At 46.5% G+C, this 27,544-nt stretch overlaps 1 protein-coding gene across 1 annotated transcript in view; it reads right to left on the bottom strand.

Annotated features, from left to right (window-relative positions):
• Positions 1-14,973: 14,973 nt before the first annotated feature.
• LOC149460830 (uncharacterized) overlaps positions 14,974-27,544 on the bottom strand; it is a 90,047-nt gene continuing 77,476 nt past the window's right edge. The window contains 4 exon segments of the mRNA XM_089679264.1: positions 14,974-16,790; positions 16,793-18,019; positions 21,919-22,060; positions 26,962-27,183. Of these exon segments, the coding sequence (XP_089535390.1) occupies positions 16,702-16,790; positions 16,793-18,019; positions 21,919-22,060; positions 26,962-27,183 (1,680 nt within the window). The 3' untranslated portion in view covers positions 14,974-16,701.

The raw sequence follows: 27,544 nt of genomic DNA, 5'->3' as shown, positions 1-27,544 counted from the left end.
CTGGCTCCAACAGTGCAAATCCAATAAAACATTTATTGAGAAGAAGGTAAAAAATTCACTGAAACATCTTGAACAGTACCTTTAGCTCCTAACGTCCCGTTTAAAATGGCCCGTACATTAAACAATTTGTATTGCACCTAGCAAATGTGGGAAACCTATTAGGAGGAGCATGGATAGTAGACCTTTTTTAGACAATAGGGTCAGAATTTACATGTCAGTTTGTCCATCATGGCCAGTCAGTCTTTGAGGAATAGAACTGGGAGAGTCTATAATATTAGACAGTTCATAAATGGGTTAAATGAAGGAAATCCATACCTATATGTAATCTTTGTGTTCTGTCCTCGCTACACGTTTCCCTGTGTGAAACTCTCCTATATCTGTTTTATTAACAAAACGGGCTGGGTGAAACTATTAAAAAGAAAAACAGATGACAAATACATACAATCAATGTAAGAACATACAGAAAACACAATGAATAGTTATACAATAGATGGCGATATGAGATTCTCCCAAGCGATGCTGCCTTTAGGGAATGCAAAATGATGCTTGTTTTAGTCCAACAGGTGCTCTGATAGCTGGCTCCTTCTCTCCCAATTTCTAAGATGGAGTCTGAGCTCCCAAGATGCATCTCTTTCCTTTCCTCTCAGAATTATGGGAATTTGTATTAAGTCTTATCTAAACAGTCTCTAGTTTCTGTAAAACAGATTATTTATTACCCACGCCACCTAGCAGTCAAATTTGATATTGCAGGCAGGACGGGCATAATATATTTCCCTGCTGGAGGCAGAACACTTTGGTCTTTTTTTTTTTTGGGGGGGGGGGCATTTTTATTTATTTATTATTTTTGTATAAAGTCTTTATGTGCAATATAATTCATACAACCAGACAATACGTTTAAAGCAGCTTTTAAAGTCAGTTGTTTTGCTCATTCATTTTATACATTTATATTGTCCTTTTAATTAAATAGCAGCCAGTTCACAATGGGTTAACAATAGTGGGTGGGTCCTGGTTGATCCCATTCCAGGTCTCGTATTCTAACTTCCCAGGCTGGTTATTGTCACATGACCTGATGAAGGGGTTAACCAGAGTTGTCACATGTCTGGTATTCACCCGGAAAAGTCCAGGATTTAAATCACGTGTCCAGTTTTTGGTCTGCCTGAAAATCAGACATATTATTCAGACCGGACTGTGGCTCCCTAATATAGCTGGAGAGAGGATCAGGTGTTCTCCTCCCTCCAGCCTGCAGGCAGCGATAGAGAGCCAGTACTGAGACTGAGAGCTCACCTCGGTCTCAGCGTGGGACTGCTAAACTATGGAGAGTTTGTCCTCCTAACTCTCTCTTCTTACTTATCACATGACTGAAGACAGGAAGGAGGAGCTGCCTTCTTTGCAGAGTGATCTGTGAGCACAGAGGGAAAGGGGGGGACAGCTCTAACGTGTGAGAGGGATACCTGGGGATGGGACACCTGATCTAAGGAGGAACTCTTATATGTGCAGGAACACTGATGGGGACAACAAATGTAAGGAGGCACTCTACCAGGGACACCTGATGGAAGGGGGACTCTGATGGGGACATGAGATGGAAGGGGGCACTCTGATGGGGACACCTGATGTAAGGGGGCACTCTGATGGGGACACCTGATGTAAGGGGGCACTCTGAAGGGGACACCAGATGTAAGGGGGTACTCTGAAGGGGACACCAGATGTAAGGGGGATTCTGAAGGGGACATCTGATGTAGGGAGGTACTCTGATGGGGATTCCTGATGTAAGGAGGCACCCTGATGGGGACACCTAATATAAGGGGGTACTCTAATGGGGACACCTGATGTAAGGAGAGTCTCTAATGGGGACACCTGATGTAAGGAGGCACTGATGGGGACACCTGATGTAAGGAGAGACACTAATGGGGACACCTGATGTAATGAGAGACTCTAATGGGGACACCTGATGTAAGGAGGCACTGATGGGGACACCTGATGTAAGGAGAGACACTAATGGGGACACCTGATGTAATGAGAGACTCTAATGGGGACACCTGATGTAAGGAGGCACTGATGGGGACACCTGATGTAAGGAGAGACACTAATGGGGACACCTGATGTAATGAGAGACTCTAATGGGGACACCTGATGTAATGAGAGACTCTAATGGGGACACATGATGTAATGAGAGACTCTAATGGGGACACCTGATGTAAGGAGAGACACTAATGGGGACACCCGATGTAATGAAAGACTCTAATGGGGACACGTGATGTAAGGAGGCACTGATAAGGACAACCAATGTAAGGGGGACTCTGATGGGGACACCTAAAGTTTCTTTTACTTGAAATATGGATATGATTAGCCTACTTTTATGTTATATTTGGGAGCAATTCGGACCTTGGCTGGAAAAGAATATTTAGCACCTAGGCCTCCTTGAATTGTAATTCATTACCCATGCACTAGGGGGATATTTTTGCGTTGCATTAAATCTTAATGGCACAACCACACACCTTGCTTTTGCGTTCATTCACCAGCAGCAACAAGTATGGTAACAAAATACCGTGCGTTTTGGTGCAGCACCATTTTTTAAAAGGTTTACAGGTTTTACATCTATTTGTACTACATTTTGTTTTTCATTTGTTTTGTATACAAAAAAAAAATGTGCCACACGCTGCTAAAATGTTTGGGTTTGGCTTAAAGAAAGGGTGCCAACCCTAGGGTTAACCCTTGAAACGTAGTCATGGGAACCAGCTGTCGTTGTTAGATCATTTCAATTGTCTGCGATCCATGGCTGTAAGACTGCCCATATTCCTTCCCACAATTCCGTGTAACATCTCCCCTAGCCCTGTTGCTACATCTGGTGGAACAGCGATGCATCCTTTCCACCCTTCCAGTGGAATTCCAACAGCGCATGACATCACATCCGGTTTGACCATGCGTGTCACTTCTGATTTGCAGGTGTGTGTATACAGGGACCCCGGCATCCACCGGATCCTCCTTTTATTATTAATATACAGGATTTATATAGCGCCAACAGTTTACGCAGCTTAAGGGAAGACAGTACAATTACAATACAAATGAATACAGGAGGGTTCAGAGGTCCCTGGTCCTCAGAGCTTACAATCTAAGAGGGAGGGTCGAGAGATACAAAAGGTAATAACTGTGGGGGATGGGCTGATGGGACACAATACATGTACAGTTGTTAGGCGGGGGTAGGCTAGGCCTCTCCGAAGAGATGAGTTTTTAGGGATTGTCTAAAAGTGGACAGAGATGGAGATAGTCAGACACATTGGGGGAGGGAGTTCCAGAGGATGGGAGCGGCTCTGAGAAATCCTGGAGGTGAGCATGGGAGGAGGTGACATGAGAACTAGAGAGCAGGAGGTCTTGGGAGGAATGATTTGGTTGGTATTTAGAGACCCTGGTTAATGATGTAAGTAGGGGCTGAGTAGTGGATGGTTTTATAAGTTGCTGTATCTTGAATTTTATTTGTTGGGTGAGTGGGAGCCAGTGGAGGGACTGGCAAAGAGGGTTGGAGGACACTAAGTCTAGGTCAGTGGAGGGATTGGCAAAGAGGGTTGGAGGACACTAAGTCGAGGTCAGTGGAGGGATTAACAAAGAGGGTTGGAGGACACTAAGTCGAGGTCAGTGGAGGGATTGGCAAAGAGGGGTGAAGGACAATGGGTGGAGGGATTGGCAAAGAGTGGTGGAGGACACTGAGTGGAGGTCAGTGGAGGGATTGGCAAAGAAGAGTGGAGGACACTGGAGGTCAGTGGAGGGATTGCCAAAGATGTGGAGGTCAGTGGAGGGATTCGCAAAGAGGGGTGAAGGACACTGGGTGGAGGTCAGTGGAGGGATTGGCAAAGAGTGGTGGAGGACACTGAGTGTAGGTCAGTGGAGGGATTGGCAAAGAAGGGTGGAGGACACTGAGTGGAGGTCAGTGGAGGGATTGGCAAAGAGGGGTGGAGGACACAGTGGAGATTAGTGGAGGGATTGGCAAAGAGGGGTGGAGGTCACTGAGTGGAGGTCAGTGGAGGGATTGGCAAAGAGGGGTGGATGACACTGAGTGGAGGTCAGTGGAGGGATTGGCAAAGAGGGGTGGAAGACACTGAGTGGAGGTCAGTGGAGGGATTGGCAGAGAGGGGTGGAGGACACTGAATGAAGGCCAGTGGAGGGATTAGCAAAGAGGGGTGGACGACACTGAGTGGAGGTCAGTGGAGGGATTGGCAAAGAGGGGTGGAAGACACTGAATGGAGGTTAGTGGAGGGATTGGCAAAGAGGGGTGGAGGACACTGAGTGGAGGTCAGTAGAGGGACTGGCAAAGAGGGGTGGAGGTCAGTGGAGGGACTGGCAAAAAGTGGTGGAGGACACTGAGTAAAGGTCAGTGGAGGGACTGGCAAAGAGGGGTGGAGGACACTACGATTGGTAAGGTGGATGAACCTAGCAGCAGTATTCATGATGGACTGGAGGGAGGATAGCCTATGCAAAGGTAAGCCAGTGAGGGGGGAGTTGCAGTAGTCATGGTGGGAGATGACCAGGGAGTGAGAAGCTTTGTGGTGTCATTGGTTAGGAAGGGGCGTATCTTGGAGATGTTACGGAGGTTGAGGCAGCAAGCTTTGGACAGCGATTGGATGTGGGGCAGAAAGGATAGTTCAGAGTCCAGGATTACACCTAGCACCCTGGTATGTGGGGACGGGTTGATTTTTGAGCTGTTGATTTTGACAGAGAAGTCAGTGGAAGAGGCACGTGGGGGAGGAAATATTATGAGCTCAGTTTTGGATAGATTGATTTTCAGGAAGTTGTGTGTTATCTAGAGCAGTAGAGATGTGTTCTTTGTAGTCACCAATCATGCTTCTCTGGCAATCCAATGGATGTGTCTGGGTTTAGCAGTTGCCAGGAGAACTTCCCTGACTGCTTTGAGCCAAATGTAAAGTTTGGTGGAGGGGGGATTATGGTGTGGGGTTGTTTTTCAGGGGTTGGGCTTGGCCCCTTAGTTCCAGTGAAGGGAATTCTTAAAGCGTTAGCATACCAAGACATTTTGGACAATTTCATGCTCCCAACTTTGTGGGAAGAGTTTGGGGATGGCCCCTTCCTGTTCCAACATGACTGCACACCAGTGCACAAAGCAAGGTCCATAAAGACATGGAGGAGCCAGTTTGGGGTGGAGGAACTTGACTGTCCTGCACAGAGTCCTGACCTCAACCCCATAGAACACCTTTGGGATAAATTAGAGTGGAGACTGTGAGCCAGGCCTCCTCCCCCGACATCAGTGCCTGACCTGACAAATGTGCTTCTGGAAGAATGGTCCAACCTTCCCATAGACACCCTCCTAAACCTTGTGGACGGCCTTCCCAGAAGAGTTGAAGCTGTTCTAGCTGCAAAGGGTGGGGCCAACTCAATATTGAACCCTACGGACTAAGACTGGGAGGCCATTAAAGGTCATGTGTGTGGAAAGGCAGGCCGACCAATACTTTTGGCAATATATTGTACTTCCTTCAGACCCCTCAGTATTTCCCTCCCTCTGACACCAATGATGGAACATATTCTTCATGGCCGGCTGGGGAATGTTTTCTTCCTCCTGACCAGCAATGTAAGGGGCTCTGTGCTCCATACTCCTGACCCCGGCACTCCATCATTGTGTTGGCTGAATAGTGTAATGATTGCCCATTGGCTGCCTGTGTAGTGTCATCATTGCCCTTTGTAGGCCATGTATGGTCAGGATGGTCCTTGTCTTGTCTATTTATTGTCAGTGCTGTTTGTTTAGAGGATCATATTACTAGAATTTATCTCCACAATGAGGAGAATGTTCCGGCCCCGGAAGTGGGGGAATGTTGTGCCCCTGAAGGGGTTAATCTGGGTTCCCACACTATATATGTGTGTATCATCTGCTGGAGATAAAAGATGTTACAGTGACTATGGAGGGAGAGGACGGACATGACTATGGAGGAAGAGGATGGACATGACTACGGAGGAAGAGGACAGGGAGGGTTACTGGTTGTAAATAGGAAATAACATCTTATTACCTCCTCTGCTGCCACTTCCACCGTCTCCTCTCTTCCTCCCCACTCACCTCTCACCCGGAAATTCCTGTCTGTACCCGACATCACTTCCTGTTTGTATTCCATAGAGACCTCCTATCTGGGTAGAAGTGAGATCCCCACCTTGTGGAGCTCAGAGGAACTGCAGCCCCGAGAAGCGTCTGGTAGTGCGACCCCGGCCTTGTGCTGGGTGTGTATGGACTGTAGATCCTTATAAAGGGGTCACCTCCACTCCCACCAAGGGGGACAGAAATATATGACTGCCTAGTCCAGCCTTTCTCAGCCAGGGGTCCTCCAAAGGTTTCTAGGGGTTCCTTCAGCAATGAACAATTTCTGTCTCTCAGTAACAACTGACATCAATGATCTGTAAGGGGGGCAGTCTTCTCATTGATGATGATGTAAGAATATCCTCCTCCCACTGACCACTGATTGGCCTATTAGTCACCAATGTAAGGGATCACTACACTGACCGCTGATATAAGGGGGTCCTTCACCTAAAAGGTCACAAAGTTAAAGGACCACTACATTGACCCATTGGTCACCAATGTAAGGGGCCACTACACTGACCACTGATAAAAGGGGGTCCTTCTCCCATTGGTCACCAATGTAAGGGACCACTACACTGATCACTGATATAAGGGGGTCCTTCTCCCATTGGTCACCAATGTAAGGGGCCACTACACTGACCACTGATATAAGGAGGTCCTTCTCCCATTGGTCACCAATGTAAGGGACCACTACACTGACCACTGATATAAGGAGGTCCTTCTCTCATTGGTCACCAATGTAAGAGGCCACTACACTGACCACTGATATAAGGGGGTCCTTCTCCCATTGGTCACCAATGTAAGAGGCCACTACACTGACCACTGATATAAGGGGGTCCTTCTCCCATTGGTCACCAATGTAAGGGGCCACTACACTGACCACTGATATAAGGAGGTCCTTCAACCATTGGTCACCAATGTAAGGGGCAACTACACTGACCACTGATATAAGGGGGTCCTTCTCCCATTGGTCACCAAGGATGCAGCAAGGTACCGGTTCTATCATTACGGCATTCAGGGACATTTACAGATGGGACTATGGTTGATCCTTTTTTCCCCCTAGTGCTCAGTACTGGGACAACTACCTCACTTCCTGTTAGCAGAGTGGATCCAGTTCTGACAGGAGAGGATTCTGGGACTTGTAGTCCTATAGCCATTACATCCTGTATTCCTGAGTGCTGATTGATCCACAACTACCAGAAAGCTGGCGAATGCAAGGGATTCGTTGAAAGCAGATCTATTCTACAGCAAGGAACTGGCTCCCTGTTGGTGCGGGATTCAGAGCTGGACACAGAGGGACTTTCGATCTCCTCCATAGACAGATTGCTGGCCACTACTACTACTACTACTACGGGACTCTTGTTCTATTGTGGTTTTGAAGTCGTATTCGATATGTACAGAGAGATCACACAAATACTTAGAAGTAAAACATTTATTAAAATTAATGACGGATACAGATGACAATAATGTTAGAAAACTATAACCGCTTAAGGACCGCCCTATAGTAGATATACTGCTACAGGGCGGCACAGGGGGCGCAAACAAGCCACGTGCACACCCTACCCGTGCCGCCATTCACGGCCTCTGATGTCAATCACTGGGTCCCGGCTGGTAATAACCCGTCCGGTGATTACTGAGCATCTCCGATGGGGAGGAAGATTGTTTGTAAACAAAACAATCTTCCTCCCTGTCAGCTCTGGCACACTGCACAGTACAGACATCCTGATCAGTGTGCTTACAGTGAAGCACACACCCCCGCCCCCTAGTAAAACACTCCCAGCACACAGTTAACCCTTTGATCGCCCCTCACATTAACCTCCCAAACCTTCATTCTGTGGTCTAGACTTTTGAAGGAGCCTAATATACAGGTGCTACTAATGAATCGCGTCTTTTTCAATATTACTTCGTACTGTTCAAATATGTCTGAACCCAGAGTGTCAGGGGTGTTGGGAGGCTTGCAAGGACAGGGCACCCATTGGGGACAAGCACTATCCAGCGGCCCCTGTGGGGGTAACCATACATCAGGAAGCATAAATCTGTCAAATTATTATTCACAAAAAACAACTTAGTGCTTGTGTGAACATAAACATGCAATGTTGTTCTAAAACACCACACAAAACAGTGTCCATAAGACAAATATTGTGTCCATGAATCAGCTGTGTGCACCTCACAAGATATATGAATATAAATCTTAATATCCTCTTGGATTCCCACACAGTGCAATTCAGTGTGACCTCCATTGTCTCCCATAGACCTCTACCGTGACCAGTGCACCTCCACCATCTCACATGGACCTCCAATGTTACCAAAGGACCTCCACCATCATCAATGGACCTCCACCGTTACCAAAGGACCTCCAGCATCATCAATGGACCTCCACTGTCTCCCATGGGCCTCCACCACCTCCCATGAACCTCCACCGTCTTCCTTGAACCTCCACTGTCATCAATGGACCTCCACCATCTCCCATGGACCTCCACCGTTACCAAAGGACCTCCACTGTCTCCCATGAACCTCCACAATCATCAATGGACCTCCAGCATCTCCCATGGACCTCCACCATTACCAAAGGACCTACACCATCTCCCATGGTCCTCCACCATCATCAATGGACCTCCAGCATCTCCCATGAACCTCCACCATTACCAAAGGACCTACACCATCTCCCATGGACCTCCACCATCATCAATAGACCATCAGCATCTCCCATGGATCTCCACTATCTCCCATTGACCTCCATCATCTCCCATGAACCTCCACCATCTCCCATGGACCTCCATCATCATCAATACGTGCAAATTAATATTTGTTTACGTGAAAGTTATAGCGTTTACAAATGGCGGTATATACAGTGGAATTTTCTTATTTTTACTATTAATGGCAGCAATCAGCAACGTATAGCAGGACTGCGGCAGGCATTTTGACACTGGGGGGAACTTATTTGGTGTCACTGACAACCCAAGTTACACCAATACAGTGATCAGTGCTAAAAAAAAAAAAAAAAGCACTGACACTGTACTAATGGCACTGGGTAGGAAGGGGTCAACATGAGGGGCGATCAAAGGGTTAACTGTGTGCAGCGTGCGTTTTTCTAGGGGGTGGGGGATGCTTCACTGTAATCACACTGCTCTGGATAGCTGTGCTGTGCAGTGTGCCTGAGCTAACAGGGAGGAGAACTGTTAGTAAACAAAACAGTTGTCCCCGTTGGAGAAGCTCGGCAATCACCGGGTGCTGGCGAGTAACCACTGGCCGGGGCCGGTGATTAACAGCCATGGTTACAAATGGCGGTGCGGGTAGGGCACCCACTACACGGAAATGCAAAATCCCATATGTACGTGATTGTACGCACTCGTGCTGCCCTGTAGCAGTATTTCTGCTATAGGGCGGCCGGGAAGCGGATACCCTATGTACTTCAATGTCTAATGTACTCCAAAATATTTACATACACTCCCAGGTCCTTGTATGAAACCATGCCTGACTAAGGAAACTAAGGGGACTATTTATGGAAAACTCATTGGATAATTATGACAAGCATTCATCCAGCCATGACAAATTCTGGTGATTTTCTATTATTGTCAGCTCCCTCTAGTAGACATGATGTGGTCATTTTCCTCAAATACCTCCCATCAGTAAAAATAGAGCAATAAGGCATTATGGGAGCCAATGATCATAGGAAATCACTGAAATAAAATCAGCCAAAATTCGTCCCAACTGGATGAATATATCTTACATTCGTTCAACTATTTTTTTTTTAAATAGAGCTCTAAGAGTTTGTGAAAGATTATGCCACAAAATTGAATCCATTAACTCCATTTTATTTCTTCTCCTAAAAACAAAGTTCAGATGTATGTATACACGTAAATTGCACTAGACCCAGATGTGGATATAAAGTGACAAAAGTGCAAAATGCAAATCTAAAGGTGATATTAGTGAGCACTATCGATGTGCTGAGTGTTAATAACCATACATAGTCCTGAAAACAGTTCATATAAAGTGCTTAGAAGTGATGATCCATCTGAGGGGATCTCAGATAAGTGCTCCGTACAACATCCTGGTAACGTGCCGTGAAATTGTTAGGAATACGCACTCACCAGATGCGCAACCTTTATATATAAATCTCAAGGATGCCTGCTGAAGGTCTCCTTCAGAACCGGGTCAGCCTGGTCTGGTCACAAACCGATAAGGATCCCCTTCCCCTGAGCAGTTTGCAGCACCTAAGGCCTCACTCTGGAATGGGCTCTGTACAGGTATCCGCTCACAAGGAGTCAAAAAGAAGGAAGCCCATAGTGCAGTATTTTCAAGCAATATTTATTCAATGCAAGCTAAAAACAAGATAAAACACTGACCATGTGAGATGCTAAGATGGCCACCGGACCTCCATGCGGTTGCGGCGGCAAAGGCGTCACAAACAATGGTAAACAATATATTGGACGCACACCAAGAAGATTGAGGGACAGATTGAGGGAACACGTTTATAATGTCAAGAGAGGCTTTAAAGACTATTCGCTTTCTAAGCATTTCAGGTTATACCATAATAGAGATCCTTCCTCCTTGACCTTTACTGGTATTGACATCATTAAGGCACACTGGAGAGGGACAAATAAGAGAAGGGCCGTCTCACAGTTGGAAACTAAATGGATTTTCGAAATGGGTACTTTTTATCCACAGGGACTCAATGTTGGATCTAAATTGCTTTATAGACAACAGCTGATTCTGTTCATCTCCACACTATTATCCATCTTATTCATTCATATATATATATATATATATATATATAGTTTTTAGTAATATCAATTTACGTTTTTATTATGTTTCTAGTACATTTTTAATACGATACTTCATCATTAGCGCCTTTTTTTTATCATCATTGCATACTCGTTTATCACTATTAATATATTAATAATTTATATACAATCAATTGTATACAATTATCCCAATTTTTAGCTACTCTCCCTTGGCCAGCTCATACACTCTCACAGCTTCAACTACCCCCTCTATGCCGATGACACACAAATCTATCTCTCAACCCCCCACCTCACCCCCTCAGTCTCCGCCCGAATCACAAACCTACTGAGCGACATATCAGACTGGATGTCGCTACACTTCCTTAAACTGAACCTCTCCAAAACCGAGCTCCTAGTCTTCCCCCCAGCCCGCGCACCGCCCCCCCCCCCCCCCCCCCACTGACTTCTCCTTTGTGTCCAGCAATGCCACCATCAGGCCCACCCCGCAAGCCAGAGAACTTGGTGTCATTCTAGACTCCAACCTATCCTTCCAGCCCCAAGTCCAATCGCTAACAAACTCATGCAGACTCCACCTCCGCAACATCCCCAAAATCCGCACGTTTTTAACCCCAGAAATTACTAAACAGCTCATCCACTCCCTCATCATATCACGACTCGACTACTGCAACTCCCTCCTCACTGGCCTGCCTCGCCACAGGCTATCCCCGCTTCAGTTGATCCTGAATATGGCAGCCAGACTCATCCACCACACCAACCGTTCCATTTCCGCCACCCCCCTCTGCCAATCCCTCCACTGGCTTCTGATTGCCCAACGGATCAAATTCAAAATCCTAACACTGAAGTACAAAGCTGTCCACCATACTGCCCCGAACTACATCACTGACCTAATATCCAAGTACCACCCAAAACGCACTCTCTGCTCCTCACAAGACCTCCTTCTATCTAGTTCCCTGGTCTCCTCCTCCCATGCCCGCCTCCAGGATTTCTCCAGGGTGTCACCCATCCTCTGGAACTCCCTACCCCAATCCATCAGACTATCACCTACTCTCCTCTCCTTTAGGCGCACCCTGAAAACCCACCTCTTCAGGGAAGCCTACCCCACTCCCTGCTAATTTGCCGACCTCCTCCACTCTTCCTACCACCCCATCCCCCACAGCTATCTCCTCCTGTACCACTATCCCCTCCCTCCTAGATTGTAAGCTCGAAAGAGCAGGGCCCTCGAACCCCTCGTGTATTGTGTTATTGTTCTGTCACATGTTCTGTCCCCCACTGTAATGTACAGAGTGAACTGTTGGCGCTTTACAAATACTGTATAATAATAATAATTCTATTCATTAGCTATTCTATTTTTAGTTATTCTATTCATTTATAGCTACCCTACTCCTTTTATATTGTATAATACTTAATTGAATACCTTCTTATAATGACTATAATGACTAATGACTGTTCCTATGATTACTGTTCCTTATATTTTGATATTTGAATAATTATATACATTATATATTCATATTTATTGACACTGGATTTTTATATTTCTAAGGTTTATATGTCAACCTTAGACCCATTATAGTTGACTTTTGTTATTTTAATAATTTGCATTAAGTTTTAGATTTTGTTATCATGAGTTATAATTGGATTATATGTTTTATAGGGTGACCATGTAAACATATATACAGTGGGGATCGAAAGTTTGGGCACCCCAGCTAAAAATTTGTATTAATGTGCATAAAGAAGCCAAGGAAAGATGGAAAAATCTCCAAAAGGCATCAAATTACAGATTAGACATTCTTATAATATGTCAACAAAAGTTAGATTTTATTTCCATCATTTACACTTTCAAAATAACAGAAAACAAAAAAATGGCGTCTGCAAAAGTTTGGGCAAGTTAATATCTTGTACTGCCCCCTTTGGCAAGTATCACAGCTTGTAAACGCTTTTTGTAGCCAGCCAAGAGTCTTTCAATTCTTGTTTGAGGTATCTTTGTCCATTCTTCCTTACAAAAGTCTTCCAGTTCTTTGAGATTTCTGGGCTGTCTGTCACGCACTGCTCTTTTAAGGTCTATCCATAGATTTTCAATTATGTTGAGGTCAGGAGATTGTGAAGGCCATGGCAAAACCTTCAGTTTACGCCTCTTGATGTAATCCCCCGTGGATTTCGAGGTGTGTTTAGGATCATTATCCATTTGTAGAAGCCATCCTCTCTTTAACTTCAGCTTTTTCACAGATGGCATCAAGTTACCATCCAAAATTTGCTGAAATTTTATTGAATCCATTTTTCCTTCTACTCGTGAGATGTTCCCTGTGCCACTGGCTGCAACACAACCCCAAAGCATGATTGATCCAACCCCATGCTTAACAGTTGGACAGAGGTTCTTTTCATTAAATTCTGTGCCCCTTCTTCTCCAAACGTACCTTTGCTCATTCCGGCCAAAAAGTTCAATTTTAACCTCATCGGTCCACAGAACTTGTTTCCAAAATGCATCAGGCTTGTCTATATGTTCATTTGCAAAGTTCGAACGATGATTTTTGTGGTGAGGACGTAGAAGAGGTTTTCTTCTGATGACTCTTCCATGAAGACCATATTTGTACAAGTATCTCTTTATAGTGGAATAGTGTACCACAACTCCAGTGTCTGCCAGATCTTTCTGGAGGGATCGTGCAGTCAAAGGTGGGTTTTGAATTGTTTTTCTCACAATCCTGCGAGCTGTTCTGTCTGATATTTTTCTTGGTCTTCCAGATCTTGCTTTAACTTCCACTGTTCCTGATGACTGGCATTTCTTAATTACATTCCAAACAGAGGATATTGACATCTGAAAATGCTTTGCTGGCTACAAAAAGTGTTTACAAGCTGTGATACTTGCCAAAGGGGGCAGTACAAGATATTAACTCTGCAGGGTGCCCAAACTTTTGCAGACGCCATTTTTTTGTTTTCTGTTATTTTGAAAGTGTAAATGATGGAAATAAAATCTAACTTTTGTTGACATATTATAAGAATGTCTAATCTGTAATTTGATGCCTTTTGGAGATTTTTCCATCTTTCCTTGGCTTCTTTATGCACATTAATAAAAAATTTTAGCTGGGGTGCCCAAACTTTCGATCCCCACTGTATACAGAAATCTTTATTACTCTTTGTATTCGCACATAGAATTATCTGATCACCATACAATAGCCATATTGGTTATACTATGCATAGTATAAAATACAGTTCCTAAGTAAGATTTATGCAAACACAGTATCTTTCACCTGTTTCCGTCAGAAATTTGTTGTGCGCAAGCGCGCATAGTATACAGACCCTTTTTCAATTTCAGTTCTTCCCCAATTGTTAATACGGGTCAATCAGCTTTTCCAACAATGCACGATGTTGCAGATACAAACCTGCTAGATTATTTGAATAATATACATATTTTAGTCGATTACTGATGGTAATATAAGCTTTCCTGCCTCATTTGCATTCAATAGGGCTATTGCGGTGAATATCTATGACAATATGGTGCCTACGCATGCGCGGTCGCGAAGCACAGTAACATGGCGGTCGTGATGTGCGCATGTGCAGAATTTGGTATAAATAGACTTCACTTTGGAGTATTTGCGTACGAGCATACCCCTCATGAATACGTGCCTTAGCACGAAACGTGTTGAGAAGCCATGCGCAGTGACGCCTTTCCCGCCGCGACTGTGTGGAGGTCCGGTGGCCATCTTAGCATCTCACATGGTCAGTGTTTTATCTTGTTTTTAGCTTGCATTCAATAAATATTGCTTGAAAATACTGCACTATGGTGTCACGATCACGGCGTCAGACCCCAGCCCTTCTCACCAAACTCGTGACCAAAAGGACTAGCCAATCTAAAACCGCAATGCCACACCCAGCTGCACCCTGCACAACGATTTTCTAGCTACTTGGACCACAATCGATGTACCAGCAGCCTGAGCGATTGTTACTGGGTCTGGTTAATTACGCAATTAACCCTTCACACTGCCACCACCTCCTTTTTGTACAGAGAAAGAGGAAACTCGGCAATATCAGCTAAAACACTATAATGGTTGAGATAATCGTCTGCATAATACGGTCACCGCAGACTGATTATTCAAAGTTAAACAAACACAATAGCATTCTCTTTAGAGACAGGAATTCGTAAATTGCAATAAAGCGCTATAGAAACAGTTCAACACTTTCAGAAGGAAAGATTTATTACTATAAGGTCAAACGGGTGCAATAAAAATATTTACAGAAAAAGATGTAATGCAGATATATATAAATATACAGAGACCAACAGCACAGCAAAGAGATATCAGAGAGAGGTGAAAGGGTTAAGGTACTTGCCAAAGTCCTGGGTTAGCAGATCCAAGTTTCAGAGCGAAAGGGCACGGGTCTCCCCAGGTGGTACTGATGTTAAAAGGGGAGACATCTTCAACTCAACTCTCTTAGGACTGACAGCCCATTTTTTAGTTCCCTAGCAAGGGGTGTCTCTGAAGTCAAGGACCAATACCCCGTGTAGGGAGGCATCGTCTGGGCGTGGACCTAAACAAGAGCCAAAATCTCTTATAGTTCATACTTTGGCTCATAACTTACCATATGCATAAGTGACACTCCACCCGCGGGTAGATTATTATGCAGACACGTCTGAGGATTGATTAGATATAAAATATGAAATTATACACTGCCTGGTTCACGAGATCTACTTTTCTGCTTTCCTATTTGAGACAAGGCGAGTGACCTACCAAACTGTTCGTCTTCTCGTGGCCAATCTGACGATATGCTTGGTTTTTATGTAAGTCTCTCATATTCCAAGATATGAGACATAGGGTAAAAATGGATTTTAACAAAGGTTATCTGGTCGTATTTCCTGGGAATGTTCTTTGAACTCCGGGGAAAGCTTGCCTTATCTTATACGAGGTGTTAAATTGCACAGGTTCTTTGGACAGCTAGGCCCCGGCTCCCTTGGGGTCCTATAGCTCTGGAATCCCTGCCGTGCTCTAGCCTGCCTGTGACCCTTCTAACACACATATGTCCCTGTGGATTAACAAAGAGGAAAGGGGGAAAAATGAGGGACAACATGGAGATTCTTAACAAAATAGAGGACTGCGTCAGTCTCTGGGTATACGCTGTTACATATGGGCTTCCTTCTTTTTGGCTCCTTGTAAGCGGATACCTGTACAGAGCCAATTCCAGAGTGAGGCCATAGGTGCTGCAAACTGCCCAGGGGAAGGGGATCCTTATCAGTTTGTGACCAGACCAGGCTGACCCAGTTCTGAAGGAGACCTTCAGCAGACATCCTTGAGATTTATATATGCACATAAAAGTTGCGCATCTGGTGAGTGCGTATTCCTAACAATTTCACGGCACGTCACCAGGATGTTGTAAGGAGCACTTATCTGAGATCCCCTCAGATGGATCATCACTTCCAAGAACTTTATATGAACTGTTTTCAGGACTATGTATGGTTATTAACACTCAGCACATCGATAGTGCTCACTAATAGTACATTTAGATTTGCATTTTGCACTTTTGTCACTTTATATCCACATCTGGGTCTAGTGCAATTTACATGTATACATACATTTTAACTTTGTTTTTAGGTATTCCAGCGCCGCACCCCTTTGATTTTTTTCTTGATTATTCTGGAGGTTTTTTGGTGCTTTGGCTGCTTGTGATTGTTTTAGCTCTCACTTATTTATTTCTTATTTCTTCTCCTGCTATCAATGGCCAACCTGGTCCCACACTTCATCCATGTCTTTGGTGACCTCTGATCTCCTTATGAACTGTTTCTTCTATGATGAAGATCAGCCATGGAGTATATCTGAGGTGTATATCAGGGTGTGCTTCTTCCCCACATGAGAGCTGGGATGTCCAGCAACATTCATCTAGAAGACATTTCCCGCACTCAAGGCACTAATACACCTCCAGGGTTGCGTGGGACCCCGATGTACAGGAAGACAGGACTTCAGTGAGGAACATTTCCCTCACTCAGGACATGAAAGTGGCTTCTCCCCCGCATGAGAACTCTGATGTATGTAAAGATGAGACTTCCGTGAAAAACATTTCCCGCACTCAGGACAGGAATATGGCTTCTCTCCAGTGTGAGATCTCTGATGCTTGACAAGATCTGATTTTGCTACAAAACATTTCCTGCATGCTGAACAAGAATAAGGCTTCTCATTTGTGTGAGACCTTTGATGTATAATAAGATGAGACTTCTGTGAAAAACATTTCCCACACTCAGGACAGCAATATGGCTTTTCCCCCGTGTGAGATCTCTGATGTGTGACAAGGTCTGATTTATGTACAAAACATTTACCACAGTCAGAACAGGAAAGTAGCCTCTCCCCTGTGTGCAGTCTCTGATGTCGGTAAAGATGTGATTTATGTGAAAAACATTTCCCGCACACAGGACAGGAATATGGCTTTTCCCCCGTGTGAGACCTCTGATGTGTGAGGAGTTCTGATTTTCGAATAAAACATTTCCCGCACTCAGTACAGGAAAATGGCCTCTCCCCTGTGTGCAATCTCTGATGTCTATGAAAATTGGACTTCTCTGAAAAACATTTCCCGCACACAGAACAGGAAAGTAGCTTCTCCCCCGTGTGCAGTCTCTGATGGCTGTAAAGATGTGACTTTTGTGAAAAACATTTCCCACACTCAGGACAAGAATACGGCTTTTCCCCTGTGTGACACCTCTGATGTGTAACAAGGTATGCTTTTCGTACAAAACATTTCCCACACTCAGGACAGGAATACGGCTTCTCACCTGTGTGCAATTTCTGATGTCTGTGAAGACTGGACTTCAATGAAAAACATTTCCCGCACTCAGAACAAGAAAGTGGCTTCTCTCCTGCGGGCAGTCTTTGATGTGTGTAAAGATGGGAATTCTGTGAAAAAGATTTCCCACACTCAGGACAGGAATATGGCTTTTCACCTATATCAAATTTTTTATGCTTGTTGAATTTGGATTTAAAATGGAAACATTTCCCGCACTCAGTACAGAAAAACCACATATCTGTTGGAGGGCCGTCCCCGTCCCGCACAGTCTGAGGTTCCTCAGGATACGAGGAATCCGATGGTCCATCTACACTGGGTGGTGCCGGATGGACATTGGAGGGAGCCGGGTTTTCTCCTGGACTATACTGTGTGATGTCCTCATCTTCTACTTTCCAGTCTGGAGACAAAGTGAGACAATCCTCGGAGGTTTTCCTCATCTCCCGGCCATGGACTAAAATACAAAGACAAAGAGGATTACTAGACAGGAGCTGATTGGTTCCCCCAAACCAGGACTCCGCCCACATCAGGCAGCTTGGTCTCTGAGGAGATTACAATTCCACCCTCAAGGGAACTAGGAAATGGCTCCTCTGATCTCCTACCAGGTCATTTCTTTATTCATGGACCTTAGTCAGAGAGTGAGGAAACAACCAGAACTGTCTTTTATAGGAGGGACAGTGATGAGGGGATTATAGGACGAGGGTCCCCACCCCCTCTATCACTCATCGCCATCTTCCCAACACAAGAAGTACTGCACTTCCTTATTTAGACCATGATTTAGTCATGAAGAACAGCGGGGCTGAGCCCCGCCAGAGGTCAGAGAGTGAGGATGGGGGGAGAACAACCAAGATGAAGACTGGACTGATCCTGAAGACCACCATCATTGGGGTATTGACTCCTCCCTCAGTATCACATTCTGTTTAAGGGTCCAAAGTTGGAGGATGTTATCACATTATTATCACCATGTACACAAACATATCCCTCCACCTAGCACTGCCAGCAAACAAATGGGCAAATTACCTGGGAGAATTGATCTGGTAGAGATCTTACTTTATTCAGGCAATGGGGCAGAAGACTCAACCATATGCATCAGATGTATAGACTGAGCAATGTGTAATGTGAAAATCAACATTTTGCTGCCAGCTGAACCCCAGTATCTACAGAAATCCAGTCCTCAAAAGTTCAGCACTTAAGAGGAAAAAGACGTGGGGGTACTTATTTCAAATGAATGCAAAATGAGCAAACAGTGTGGCCAGGCAGTGGGGAAAGCTAATAGAATTCTAGGATGCATCACTAGAGGGGTCACCAGCAGGAGGGAGGTCCTGATTCCTCTATATAGATCTTTATATCACCAGAGGGGTCACCGGCGAGAGGAAGGAGGTCCTGATTCCTCTATATAGATCCTATCACTAGAGGGATCACCGGCAGGAGGAAGGAGGTCCCGATTCCTCTATATAGATCTTTATATCACTAGAGGGATCACTGGCAGGAGGAAGGAGGTCCTGATTCCTCTATATAGATCCTATCACTAGAGGGGTCACTGGCAGGAGGAAGGAGGTCCTGATTCCTCTATATAGATCCTATTACTAGAGGGATCACCAGCAGGAGGAAGGAGGTCTCGATTCCTCTATATAGATCTTTATATCACTAGAGGGATCACCGGCAGGAGGAAGGAGGTCCTGATTCCTCTATATAGATCTTTATATCACTAGAGGGGTCACCGGCAGGAGGAAGGAGGTCCTGATTCCTCTATATCTTTATATCACTAGAGGGGTCACTGGCAGGAGGAAGGAGGTCCTGATTCCTCTATATAGATCTTTATATCACTAGAGGGGTCACCGGCAGGAGGAAGGAGGTCCTGATTCTTCTATATACATCTTTATATCACTAGAGGGATCACCGGCAGGCGGTCCCGATTCCTCTATATAGATCTTTATATCACTAGAGGGGTCACCGGCAGGAGGTCCCGATTCCTCTATATCGAGCCTATCACTAGAGGGATAACTAGAGGGAGGAAGGAGGTCCAGATTCCTCTATATAGATCCCATCACTAGAGGGGTCACCGGCAGGAGGAAGGAGGTCCCGATTCCTCTATATAGATCCTATCACTAGAGGGGTCACCAGCGGGAGGAAGGAGGTCCTGATTCCTCTATATAGATCTTTATATCACTAGAGGGGTCACCGGCGGGACGATGGAGGTCCCGATTCCTCTATATAGATCTTTATATCACTAGAGGGGTCACCAGCGGGAGGAAGGAGGTCCTGATTCCTCTATATAGATCTTTATATCACTAGAGGGGTCACCGGCAGGCGGTCCTGATTCCTCTATATAGATCTTTATATCACTAGAGGGGTCACCGGCAGGAGGAAGGAGGTCCCGATTCCTCTATATAGATCTTTATATCACTAGAGGGGTCACCGGCAGGAGGAAGGAGGTCCCGATTCCTCTATATAGATCTTTATATCACTAGAGGGGTCGCCGGCGGGAGGAAGGAGGTCCTGATTCCTCTATAAAGATCTTTAGTTGGACCTCATTTATAATACTGTGTCCAGCTCTGGAGGCCTCACATGCAAAAATATATTGATAAGATAGAATGAGTCCAGATACGGGGAACAAAATGGTGAAAGGTCTGGGGGGGATAGAACATAACAGGAGAGACTTCAGGAACGTAACATGTCCAGTCTGGAGGAAAGAAGGGAAAGGGGAGACATGACTGAAACCTTTAAATATATGAAGGGGGTGAATAAGGTTCAGGAGGGCAGAATTTTCAATATGAAACCAAAATGAAGAACACGAGGACATGACCTCCAACTAACTGGAGGAAAGTTCACAACTAATCTCAGAAAGTATTATTTTACTGAAAGAGTAGTAGATGCCAGGAATAGACTTCCAGCAGAGGTAGTGAGCTAGTCACTAGTTAATGACTTCAAACATGCTTGGGACAAACATAGATCTCTACTCAGATAAAAAAGTTACCAAAAAAAACCCACATCCCCCCCCAAAAAAAAGGTGCAGAGTTGATGGACCACTTGGTCTTTTTCTGCCATCAATTTTCTATGTTTCTAAAGTTTGCCTCCCCTGACAGAAATGGTGAGATTTTGGCACCGATGATGAAAATCTGACTGATCATGCCAAAAACTGTCTTTTATTTAAGGATAGTGATCACATGACACTGTTTATTATCACATAGTTGTTTGGCTTCTTTTTAAATCACAATAACAGAAATCACCCAAATGGCCCGGATCAGAAGTCTCCGCCCCCTGGAATGTTTGGCCTTGGTACAGACACACACAAGGTGACACACACGGGTTACAATGGCAATTAGAGGTTAATGTCCCACATCTGTGGCTTTTAAATTGCAATCAGTGTCAGTGTATAAATAGGCAATGAGTTTGTTAGCTCTTATGTGGAAGTACTGACTAGGCTGGATACTGAGTAATCGGGATCAGAAAGGAACTGTCAAAACACCTGCGTAACAAGGTAATGGAGCTTTAAAAAGATGAAAAAGAATATAGAAGGTTATTCAAAGCCTTGAGTATGCCAGTCAAATTCAAGGATCTCTTGACACCAAGCCAAGGTCAGGTAGACCAAGAAAGATTGCAGCCACGACTGCCAGATTTCTTTGGGATACAAAGAAAACCCACAGGTAACCTCAGGAGAAATACAGGCTGCTCTGGAAAAAAATGGTGTGGTTGTTCCAAGGAGTATAATACAATACAACAAAAATGAGCTGCATGGACGAGTTTTCAGAAAGAAGCCTCTACTGCCAATGCCACAAAAAAAACCTGGTTACAATATGCCCAGCAACACCTTGACACGCCTCCCAGCTTCTGGCACACTGTAATCTGGAGTGACGAGACCAAAATATAGCTTTATGGTCACAACCATAAGTGCTTAGTTTGGAGAGGGGTAACAATCTCTATAGCAACAAGAATACCATCCCCACTTTGAAGCATGGTGGTGGCTCACTGATGTTTAGAAGGTGTGTGAGCTCTAAAGGCATGGGGGAATCTTGTGAAAATTGATGGCTAGATGAATGCAGCATGTTATCAGAAGATACTGGCAAACAATTTGCATTCTACTGCAGGAAAGCTGTGCATGGGACACTCTTGGACTTTCCAGTACGACAATGACACCTAAGCACCAGGCCAAGTTGACCCTCAAGTGATTACATCAGAAAAAGGTGAAGGTTCTGGAGTGCCCATCACAATCTCCTGATCTTAATGTGATTGAGCCACTCTGGGGGGAACTCAGGCAAGCAGTTCATGCAAGAGGACCAAACACTTTGCAAGACCTGCAGGCATTTTTCAAGACGACCGGGCAGCTCTACCACCTGCAACAATTTGACCCACCTGTGCTGATCTCTGTAGGAGTGTCCTCCTCTATAAATGCCCCCGTTATTCCATCCTCCTCCATAGACTGCTGATCATCCCTCACATACGCCTCTTCTTCTTCTACTTTTACCTCAACTTTTATATCTATCAGATCTTCACCCTAAACCAAGAGAAAGGGAGAAAATAACATCTGTAATATATAAACTTTAATATCATGACATCACATAAAAAATGTACACATTGTCTGCACAAGTTCATGGTCTTGATCAAGTCAAGTGCTGAGCCAGGCCTTAAGAGTTGCCCTACTCCACCCCGCCCATAATTGCACCCCTAAACACGCTCTTGTAAATTATTTCATGAAATGATACTGGTAAATGTTTTATGCAGAATTTACACAGACATTACAAAAATAAATATTAACTTAAAAAATATTAACATAAAGCAATGTAAACATCTCATCCATCCCATGTCCTTCTCTCCAGTCCCATCTCCTCCATCTCATGTCCTCCACTTCCAGTCTCATCTCTCCCGTCCCATGTCTCATCTTCCCCATCCCATATCCTCCTCCTCCTCCAGTCCCATCTCCCCTATCCCATGTCCTTCACTCCAGTCCCATCTCCCCATCTCATGTCCTCCACTTCCAGTCTCATCTCTCCCGTCCCATGTCTCATCTTCCCCATCCCATATCCTCCTCCTCCTCCAGTCCCATCTCCCCTATCCCATGTCTTTCACTCCAGTCCCATCTCCCCATCTCATGTCCTCCACTTGCAGTCTCATCTCTCCCGTCCCATGTCTCCTCTTCTAGTCTCATCTTCCCCATCCCATATCCCTCCTCCTCCTCCAGTTCCATCTCCCCTATCCCATGTCCTTCTCTCCAGTCCCATCTCCCCATCTCATGTCCTCCACTTGCAGTCTCATCTCTCCCGTCCCATGTCTCATCTTCCCCATCCCATATCCTCCTCCTCCTCCAGTCCCATCTCCCCTATCCCATGTCCTTCACTCCAGTCCCATCTCATGTCCTCCACTTGCAGTCTCATCTCTCCCGGCCCATGTCTCCTCTTCTAGTCTCATCTTCCCCATCCCATATCCCTCCTCCTCCTCCAGTCCCATCTCCCCTATCCCATGTCCTTCTCTCCAGTCCCATCTCCCCATCTCATGTCTTCCACTTGCAGTCTCATCTCTCCCGTCCCATGTCTCCTCCTCCAGTCCCATCTCCCCCATCCCATGTCCTTCTCTCCAGTCTCATCTCCCCCATCTCATGTACTCCACTTCCAGTCTCATCTCTCCCATCCCATGTCTCCTCTTCTAGTCTCATCTTCCCCATCCCATATCCTCCTCTCCCCCATCCCATGTCCTACTCTCCAGTCCCATCTCCCCATCTCATGTCCTCCACTTCCAGTCCCATGTCTCCTTCTCCAGTCCCATCTCCTCCATCCCATATCCCTCCTCCTCCTCCAGTCCCATCTCCCCTATCCCATGTCCTTCTCTCCAGTCCCATCTCCCCATCTCATGTCCTCCACTTGCAGTCTCATCTCTCCCGTCCCATGTCTCATCTTCCCCATCCCATATCCTCCTCCTCCTCCAGTCCCATCTCCCCTATCCCATGTCCTTCACTCCAGTCCCATCTCCCCATCTCATGTCCTCCACTTGCAGTCTCATCTCTCCCGTCCCATGTCTCCTCTTCTAGTCTCATCTTCCCCATCCCATATCCCTCCTCCTCCTCCAGTCCCATCTCCCCTATCCCATGTCCTTCTCTCCAGTCCCATCTCCCCATCTCATGTCCTCCACTTGCAGTCTCATCTCTCCCGTCCCATGTCTCCTCCTCCAGTCCCATCTCCCCCATCCCATGTCCTTCTCTCCAGTCTCATCTCCCCCATCTCATGTACTCCACTTCCAGTCTCATCTCTCCCATCCCATGTCTCCTCTTCTAGTCTCATCTTCCCCATCCCATATCCTCCTCTTCCTCCTCTCCCCCATCCCATGTCCTACTCTCCAGTCCCATCTCCCCATCTCATGTCCTCCACTTCCAGTCTCATCTCTCCCGTCCCATGTCTCCTTCTCCAGTCCCATCTCCCCTATCCCATGTCCTTCTCTCCAGTCCCATCTCCCCATCTCATGTCCTCCACTTCCAGTCTCAGCTCTCCCGTCCCATGTCTCCTCTTCTAGTCTCATCTTCCCCATCCCATATCCCTCCTCCTCCTCCAGTCCCATCTCCCCATCTCATGTCCTCCACTTGCAGTCTCATCTCTCCCGTCCCATGTCTCCTCTTCTAGTCTCATCTTCCCCATCCCATATCCTCCTCCTCCTCCTCTCCCCCATCCCATGTCCTTCTCTCCAGTCCCATCTCCCCCATCTCATGTCCTCCACTTCCAGTCTCATCTCTCCTGTCCTATGTCTCCTCCTCCAGTCCCATCTCCCCCATCCCATGTCCTTCTCTCCAGTCCCATCTCATGTCCTCCACTTCCAGTCTCATCTCTCCCATCCCATGTCTCCTCTTCTAGTCTCATCTCCCACATCCCATGTCCTCCACTAGTCCCATCTCCTCCTTCTCCAGTCCCATCTCCTCCATCCCATGTCCTCCTCCTCCTCCAGTCCCATCTCCCCTATCCCATGTCCTTCTCTCCAGTCCCATCTCCCCATCTCATGTCCTCCACTTGCAGTCTCATCTCTCCCGTCCCATGTCTCCTCCTCCAGTCCCATCTCCCCCATCCCATGTCCTTCTCTCCAGTCTCATCTCCCCCATCTCATGTACTCCACTTCCAGTCTCATCTCTCCCATCCCATGTCTCCTCTTCTAGTCTCATCTTCCCCATCCCATATCCTCCTCTCCCCCATCCCATGTCCTACTCTCCAGTCCCATCTCCCCATCTCATGTCCTCCACTTCCAGTCTCATCTCTCCCGTCCCATGTCTCCTTCTCCAGTCCCATCTCCTCCATCCCATATCCCTCCTCCTCCTCCAGTCCCATCTCCCCTATCCCATGTCCTTCTCTCCAGTCCCATCTCCCCATCTCATGTCCTCCACTTGCAGTCTCATCTCTCCCGTCCCATGTCTCATCTTCCCCATCCCATATCCTCCTCCTCCTCCAGTCCCATCTCCCCTATCCCATGTCCTTCACTCCAGTCCCATCTCCCCATCTCATGTCCTCCACTTGCAGTCTCATCTCTCCCGTCCCATGTCTCCTCTTCTAGTCTCATCTTCCCCATCCCATATCCCTCCTCCTCCTCCAGTCCCATCTCCCCTATCCCATGTCCTTCTCTCCAGTCCCATCTCCCCATCTCATGTCCTCCACTTGCAGTCTCATCTCTCCCGTCCCATGTCTCCTCCTCCAGTCCCATCTCCCCCATCCCATGTCCTTCTCTCCAGTCTCATCTCCCCCATCTCATGTACTCCACTTCCAGTCTCATCTCTCCCATCCCATGTCTCCTCTTCTAGTCTCATCTTCCCCATCCCATATCCTCCTCTTCCTCCTCTCCCCCATCCCATGTCCTACTCTCCAGTCCCATCTCCCCATCTCATGTCCTCCACTTCCAGTCTCATCTCTCCCGTCCCATGTCTCCTTCTCCAGTCCCATCTCCCCTATCCCATGTCCTTCTCTCCAGTCCCATCTCCCCATCTCATGTCCTCCACTTCCAGTCTCAGCTCTCCCGTCCCATGTCTCCTCTTCTAGTCTCATCTTCCCCATCCCATATCCCTCCTCCTCCTCCAGTCCCATCTCCCCATCTCATGTCCTCCACTTGCAGTCTCATCTCTCCCGTCCCATGTCTCCTCTTCTAGTCTCATCTTCCCCATCCCATATCCTCCTCCTCCTCCTCTCCCCCATCCCATGTCCTTCTCTCCAGTCCCATCTCCCCCATCTCATGTCCTCCACTTCCAGTCTCATCTCTCCTGTCCTATGTCTCCTCCTCCAGTCCCATCTCCCCCATCCCATGTCCTTCTCTCCAGTCCCATCTCATGTCCTCCACTTCCAGTCTCATCTCTCCCATCCCATGTCTCCTCTTCTAGTCTCATCTCCCACATCCCATGTCCTCCACTAGTCCCATCTCCTCCTTCTCCAGTCCCATCTCCTCCATCCCATGTCCTCCTCCTCCTCCAGTCCCATCTCCCCAATCCCATGTCCTTCTCTCCAGTCCCATCTCCCCAATCTCATGTCCTCCACTTCCAGTCTCATCTCTCCCATCCTATGTCTTCTCTTCTAGTCTCATCTCCCCCATCCCATGTCCTCTTCCTCCAGTCCCATCTCCTCCATCCCATGTCCTCCACCAGTACCATATCCTCCATCCTATGTCCTCCTCCAGTCCCCCACTGACAGATCCCACCCCCCAATTACCGCCTTCTTTCCCCAATTGACAGACCCCCCATCCCCAATTACAGCCCCCTCCCCCCACTGACAAAACATCTACTACTGCCCCTCCCCCACTGACAAACCCTCACCCCCACTTTCTGCCCCCTCCACCCACTGACCTTCACCCCTCACCTACTGCCCCCCTCCCCCACTGACAGACCCCCACCCCCAATTTTCCACCCCTTTCCCCACTGACAGACCCCCACTCCGTTTCCTCTCCCTTGTAAGTTAATTAGTACTTTAATTATTACAAGTAGTTCATGGCAAAGGTGTCTGGCAATTGAGGAGTTAAGTCCATGCAGCCGATCAGCTTCTGCGGTCCTCATGCAGAATGGCCATGAAATCCTCCATCCCCCTCACGTGTGTGTCCCCTGTGACCAGCACTGTGAATGGAGAGGACAGATATCCCTGTCACAATGCACAAGATATCCTTTACCTCCACCCTCCGTGTGTTCCCAGGGATTGTCACTGTTGCCCAGAATTGATGGAGATAACCGATTTTGGAGAAAACCATGGCTCAAGCTTGGCTAGTTTTCCATGAATGCTTCACTGATCTAGCACATGTGCAGTAGCTGCAGGGATACCGATCTTGACGAGATACCTATGTTACGGCTATAGGTGGCCCTGCCAGGGTCACACTCGCCCCCACATTATCTCCACTCGCCAAATGTGAGCAAGGAAATTTAAAGACCCGATCTAGATGTTATGTCTCACTAACCTTGTAATGGTGAGGGATGGTGTGATCTTCCTGCGTGGAATCCGGGGAATACAGAGGACGGGGACATCTCTCTGGTGGGTTCCTGTAGCTGGATGACTCCACCATGGTGTCCTGGTACAGATTCTTGTGTCCTTTTAGAAATTCTGACTCCATCACCCCATCTTCATCCTCCTCCTCTTTTATCTCTTCTTTAATATCAACTTTAGGATCTCTCAGGTTTCCCCTCTGAATATATAATAAAAATGACATCAATGGTAACAATGCAGATAATGTACAGATCCTAATGATACTATCAGTGATTGTTCCTCATCTACCTGATGATGGTGAGGGATGGTGTGACCTTCCTGTGTGGAATCCCGGGAATACAGAGGACGGGGACATCTCTCTGGTGGGTTCCCATGACTGGATCCATCTGTAGGAAACACACACACTGACTGAATCCATTGTTTCTATGTGTTTATCAGATGATGGGGGATCTAGGTGGATCCTCCGTACTGCTCTCTCCTTTACAATAAAGTCTCCTCTTACCCGGTGATGTGAGGGGCGGCTGATTGTCCATCATGACGTCCTTGTAGAGATCCTT

The sequence above is a fragment of the Staurois parvus genome, unplaced genomic scaffold (genome assembly GCF_062004578.1).
Source record: "Staurois parvus isolate SC_StPar_1 unplaced genomic scaffold, SC_StPar_1.0 ptg000221l, whole genome shotgun sequence".
NCBI lineage: Eukaryota > Metazoa > Chordata > Amphibia > Anura > Ranidae > Staurois > Staurois parvus.
This window is presented reverse-complemented; position numbering and strand designations above follow the sequence as displayed.